General features: G+C 50.0%; 1 protein-coding gene across 1 annotated transcript; it reads right to left on the bottom strand.

The window, feature by feature from the left end:
- Positions 1-4,094: 4,094 nt before the first annotated feature.
- LOC147243537 (cytochrome c oxidase subunit 5B, mitochondrial-like) lies at positions 4,095-6,058 on the bottom strand. Its single transcript, XM_086186833.1, has 4 exons — positions 5,891-6,058; positions 5,014-5,084; positions 4,818-4,920; positions 4,095-4,466 (listed from the first exon to the last, which is right to left on the bottom strand). The coding sequence occupies exons 1-4, from the start codon at positions 5,997-5,999 to the stop codon at positions 4,354-4,356; spliced, it is 396 nt and encodes a 131-aa protein (XP_086042959.1). The 5' UTR covers positions 6,000-6,058; the 3' UTR covers positions 4,095-4,353.
- Between the last annotated feature and the right edge of the window lie 60 nt (positions 6,059-6,118).

Raw genomic sequence — 6,118 nt, 5'->3', positions numbered from 1 at the left:
AAGTGGTCTTCTCCTGGTTCCTCCACCAACAGGAAGTGGTCATCTCCTGGCTCCTCCCCCAGCAGCCAATAGGATCGCTCCATGTGATTGTGGTGATTGAATCAGTAAATCAGCTCTGGTGAACAAAAGTTGATGATCTTCCAGGTTCAGTTCATCAAGATCATCTTCACTAATGAACCCTCTGATGATGCTGGAAGCCTGGATGCTACATTAGCAGTGCTAAGCTAACGTTAGCCTATGGAGGAGCTACACCAGGGTCACATGACTTCAAGGTCACCACCACTGAGCTTCAGGCTTCTTCTGTTTCCCCTGATGACCTTTAATGACCTCCATGACCTCTGTAGGCTCCTCTAGACTCTTGTTAGCAACCCAGGTTTTTAAGACTCCACCACTCCAACATCCACCGGTCTGGTGTTACTGGTGGATCTGATGTAGACCTGAACCTCCACCATCCACCAGTCTGGTGTTTACTGGTGGATCTGATGTAGAACTGAACCTCCACCATCCACCAGTCTGGTGTTACTGGTGGATCTGATGTAGAACTGAACCTCCACCATCCACCAGTCTGGTGTTTACTGGTGGATCTGATGTAGAACTGAACCTCCACCATCCACCAGTCTGGTGTTACTGGTGGATCTGATGTAGAACTGAACCTCCACCATCCACCAGTCTGGTGTTTACTGGTGGATCTGATGTAGACCTGAACCTCCACCATCCACCGGTCTGGTGTTTACTGGTGGATCTGATGTAGAACTGAACCAGTCTGGTGTTACTGGTGGATCTGATGTAGAACTGTACCTCCACCATCCACCAGTCTGGTGTTTACTGGTGGATCTGATGTAGAACTGAACCTCCACCATCCACCAGTCTGGTGTTTACTGGTGGATCTGATGTAGAACTGAACCTCCACCATCCACCAGTCTGGTGTTACTGGTGGATCTGATGTAGAACTGAACCTCCACCATCCACCGGTCTGGTGTTTACTGGTGGATCTGATGTAGAACTGAACCTCCACCATCCACCAGTCTGGTGTTTACTGGTGGATCTGATGTAGAACTGAACCTCCACCATCCACCGGTCTGGTGTTTACTGGTGGATCAGATGTAGAACTGAACCTCCACCATCCACCATTCTGGTGTTACTGGTGGATCTGATGTAGAACTGAACCTCCACCATCCACCAGTCTGGTGTTACTGGTGGATCTGATGTAGAACTGAACCTCCACCATCCACCAGTCTGGTGTTTACTGGTGGATCTGATGTAGACCTGAACCTCCACCATCCACCGGTCTGGTGTTTACTGGTGGATCTGATGTAGAACTGAACCAGTCTGGTGTTACTGGTGGATCTGATGTAGAACTGTACCTCCACCATCCACCAGTCTGGTGTTTACTGGTGGATCTGATGTAGAACTGAACCTCCACCATCCACCAGTCTGGTGTTTACTGGTGGATCTGATGTAGAACTGAACCTCCACCATCCACCAGTCTGGTGTTACTGGTGGATCTGATGTAGAACTGAACCTCCACCATCCACCAGTCTGGTGTTACTGGTGGATCTGATGTAGAACTGTACCTCCACCATCCACCAGTCTGGTGTTTCCTGGTGGATCTGATGTAGAACTGAACCTCCAACATCCACCGGTCTGGTGTTTCCTGGTGGATCTGATGTAGAACTGAACCTCCAACATCCAATCTGGTGTTACTGGTGGATCAGATGTAGAACTGAACCTCCACCATCCACCAGTCTGGTGTTTACTGGTGGATCTGATGTAGAACTGAACCTCCACCATCCACCATTCTGGTGTTACTGGTGGATCTGATGTAGAACTGAACCTCCAACATCCACCGGTCTGGTGTTTACTGGTGGATCTGATGTAGAACTGAACCTCCACCATCCACCAGTCTGGTGTTTACTGGTGGATCTGATGTAGAACTGAACCTCCACCATCCACCGGTTTGGTGTTTACTGGTGGATCTGATGTAGAACTGAACCTCCACCATCCACCAGTCTGGTGTTGACTGGTGGATCAGATGTAGAACTGAACCTCCACCATCCACCGGTCTGGTGTTTACTGGTGGATCTGATGTAGAACTGAACCTTCAACATCCACCAGTCTGGTGTTACTGGTGGATCTGATGTAGAACTGAACCTCCACCATCCACCAGTCTGGTGTTTACTGGTGGATCTGATGTAGACCTGAACCTCCACCATCCACCGGTCTGGTGTTTACTGGTGGATCTGATGTAGAACTGAACCTGCTGATACCTTTCATTTAGCCTCCATCAATAAAACTGACTTCCTCTTCCTGCTGCAGACGTCCTCTCTCATCCAGGGGTCTTCCCGTCCCTGAGATGCTCCTTGAAGCCTGAATGGCTGAGCTCAGATCAGTGCTCTTCTAGAACATTTGAAAGGTCAAACCTTTATTGTACTCAATCAGGCGAGAGAGCAGAGCAGTGTTTCAGTGTTGTATCTGAGTGACAGCGCCCACGCCGTCCCGTCACAGCAGCAACCTCTGATTGACAGCTGAGATTAAAGCACTGTGAAGAAGAAGAAGACGAAGAGGAAGACTGAGGTTTGAAAGAGGTGATGCAGGATGAGGTGGGGGGAGCTACGCTGCTGCCAACCTGGAGGAGGCTTTCGAGTGTAGAGGGAAGCACAGGACTCGCCTCTGAGCAGCCATTTTGGTGAGTGATTGAGAACATGAATGAGGGCCCTGTTCATTTCACTGGGCCACAATCTTCCCCCCACTGAGCACAAGTCAGTCATGCAACACTAAAACATCTGAAAGGTCCTAGCTGTCAGTGACGCTTCAGGTCGGATGTGGAAGGTATCAGCGACACTTCAGTCCTGAATTATTTCTGTAGCCCAGGAAAAACTCCAGATTTCTATTTTCAGAAAGAAAATGTGATGTCATAGATTTCAGTTAGTTTTCATGCCAAAGGTAGAACATGATGTCTGAGGTCAGAGGTCAACAGCTCTATCAAATGATTTGCTTTGGCTAAAAATCTCTTCTGGTCTGCCTCTCCATGCTTCTGATTGGCGGCTTTGCTCATGATTAATTTGTTTTATTGGTTGTTGCTAGTTGGAGGCGGGGCCAGCAGCAGACCAACACGGCTGCCTGTCAGAGGTTTATGGCGGCTTGAGGAAAGTCCTGCTGGTTGGTGTCTCTTCATCTCTTGGTGCTCATTCCAGGGTGAGCTTTTCTACGTGATCTTACCTTTTAAAGAACCATGACCTTCATCCTGTTCCTCAGGTTGCTTATGAAGAGAATAAATATGACGCCGACAGATATGGCGGTGCGTGAGACTGAACATAGGACCATGTAGCCATGTAACAGTGGATAAACACAAATGAGGTGTTGTTCCATCATTTCACCACAATCAGGTCTGTTCAGAGGCTGCAACTCTTTTGGTGATGTAAACAAGATGTTTCTACTTGTGACGCTCAAACTCAGTTGCGACGTCACCATGTCTGTGCAGAGAAGCGCTGGCATCCGGCGCCCCCTGCTGGCGGAGCCTCGGCTGTGTCGGTGCCGGCTCACTGCGTCTGTGTGTGCGTGTGTGTGCCAGATTTCAAGGTGGTTTTCCTTTAAGTTACCAAAATCTTAGAGCCAAACAAGCATCCTGCTAGTCTCCCTGGTCAGCAAATTCTGATGAAGGACCACCGCTTCCTGGTGATTCAACTGCAGCTGAGTAGCAGACGCTCAAGGGGTTTGGGACAATTTAAGGGAAGTTACACATTTCTTCAGAGTTTTTTTGGGCCAAATGTCTGGTTTGATTATTTTATACACATATTACATATTAATATAACTTTCTATAAATGTACTTTGAAACAAATAAACAAATTAAAAAAAATAGAGAATAACAAAAAAAAAAACTGGGCCAAAATTTTGTCTCGTCATTTAGAAAACAGAGACAATCCTCTTTGCCTATTTCACACCTTTCTCCTCCAACAATTGAGGGCACCGGCGTGAGTGGAGACGCCGGCGTGAGTGGAGACGCCGGCGTGAGTGGAGACGCCGGCGGTCGTCTTCCTGTGAGAGGCTGAAGAACAAACTGACACACAGCAACAGAAGCACAGAGACCCCACCAGTGACCAACAGGAGCTTTTATTGGTGTTACTGGTTGGAATACAACATTGCGAACTGATGAGAGCGAGGATGAGAAACCACGTGATCCTCTGACATCACACCTTATCAATGACGCCCGATGAGGTCAGCCGGTAGATCGAGTACTGAGACAGGAAGTAAGACCAGGAAGTCGACCGAGCCACGAAAACTCCAACTCAATCACCTCCCGGAGGTGGCAGGAGAACATGTGGGTTCTAGAGGGAGGGTGTGTTGGAGGAGGAGCTAGTGGGGGACCTGGTGGTGAACCAGTTTGTAGTGGACCCCACAGGACGGGCAGCGCTGGGCCTCGCCCTCCAGAAGCCAGAACCAGATCACCACCGTGTTGTCAGGTTCACCTGTACAGAGCAGACACCGGCATCACAAGAGGCTTTTCTGCGCTGCAGCTTAAGGATGAAGCATTAGTGGGCGGAGCGTTGTCATCAACATGTCAATATTTTCCAGCGTAAAATCCCACCCATCGATGGTGGGCGTGTCCAGTCGCAAGGCTGGAGTTTGGAGGGCAACTGTCAAAGCAGACGCTCAACTATCACCGAATGACCTTGAGTGTCCTGACTAGGACTCTTTCACCATCTGATTATCTCAGCATCGCTGCGTCATGATAGATTGATGATGATGACATCATCCATCCATCCACATATAAAAGCATGACTCAGGGCCTGGAGGGTTCCAGGAGAAACACAACTTACAGATGCATCCCACAATCCTCTTGTTGCTGATGGAGGGGACCAGGTGAGGGTCCTCCTTGGAGCCGCTGGCGATGTCCTTGGGCGTCAGCACGTTGTAGGGGTCCTGGAAGAGACGAGCATCAGGTCAGGTGATCTAACTTGACCACGAGGACAGACAGATATCGCCCCAGAGGTGTGACAGCGGCGGCGGTCCTACCGATCCCTCCTTCATGGCGTTCATGATGATCTTCTCCAGGCCCGTCGCCTGCTCCTCGTCAGTGGGAATCCCTGCAGACACATTTTCAGTTAGCGCTGCCTGGTGTTGGCCACCCGCTCCCCTGACCAGCGTCACCTCTCTGACTCAATGCTGGTGCCCAATCAGCAGTTCTTAACCTTCAGTTGATGCTAAGCATCACAGTTCGACCCCACATCCTCGCCCTCAGCAGCACCCACAGCCCCCAGTGACGTGTCTCCAAACGCCCGTGCTAACGCGTTAGCATCAACGAGCGTTGTTTCAAACCGCGACGTCACGGGTAGCAGGTTGGGAGAGTCAGCTGAGGCCCAAGAGTTGGTTCATTTATGATGTCATCAACAGAACGTACATCAATGGTGGTTACAGTGAACCAAAGGCTCAGCAGAACGCGTTACATTTAGTCACGATTCGCAACTGTTAGCATTAGCAATGCTACCTGCTCGTACCTGACCTCCCTCAGCCTCGCTCGCTCTCTCTCACACACACACACACACACACACACACACACACACACACACACACACACACACACACACACACACACAGTTCGCCAACGGTCGTGTCGGATATACGGAAAAACAATTGTTGTTAATCCCAAATTAGATACCGTTTTTGTGTTTAAGGGGAACCGAACTCAAGACACATTTGGGATAAACATACCGACGGAAATGCAACGGTTTTACAAGTTACTATTCAGCAGATACGCAGCTTGATTTGGTGATTTTGCCTTTTATGTCAACGGCGTTCGGAGGGCCAGGTTTACGCCGTCAGTAACGTCGTCTCTGAGCTCAGGTTTCCGGGTCTTTCTGCCTCTGAGGTTCGTTGTTCAGTTCGTTCTCACCTCCAGACGCCATAGTGCGGGTCAGAACCGGGAACGGGAACGGGACCCGGGCGGCCCGGCACCGAATGGCCCCTCTGTAAGCCGAGCGGAGCAGTAACCTTGCAGCCATTTCTCCTTCTGCACTATCAGCAGGTCGCGGGAAGATGACGTAGACGACTGCGCTCCCACTTCGCTCAGCGGCCAGTCAGCTGATTCACGGCCTGGAGTCAGGCTGGAGCTGCTGGACTG

The sequence above is a fragment of the Aulostomus chinensis genome, chromosome 19 (assembly GCF_037954235.1).
Source record: "Aulostomus chinensis isolate RoL2024-O1b breed Wild chromosome 19, RoL_Achi_v1.0, whole genome shotgun sequence".
Taxonomy (NCBI): domain Eukaryota; kingdom Metazoa; phylum Chordata; class Actinopteri; order Syngnathiformes; family Aulostomidae; genus Aulostomus; species Aulostomus chinensis.
Note: the sequence above shows the minus strand (reverse complement) of the source record. Positions and strands in the feature narration are given on the sequence as shown.

What these genes read in the sequence shown, in the direction of transcription:
- LOC147243537 (XM_086186833.1), bottom strand. Translation starts at nt 5,999, where the DNA reads ATGGCTGCAAGGTTACTGCTCCGCTCGGCTTACAGAGGGGCCATTCGG. An exon ending in CCGCACTATGGCGTCTGGAG is followed by an intron (nt 5,085 to 5,890) that starts GTGAGAACGAAC and finishes ATGTGTCTGCAG; the next exon opens with GGATTCCCACTGACGAGGAG. An exon ending in GAGGATTGTGGGATGCATCT is followed by an intron (nt 4,467 to 4,817) that starts GTAAGTTGTGTT and finishes TGCTCTGTACAG; the next exon opens with GTGAACCTGACAACACGGTG.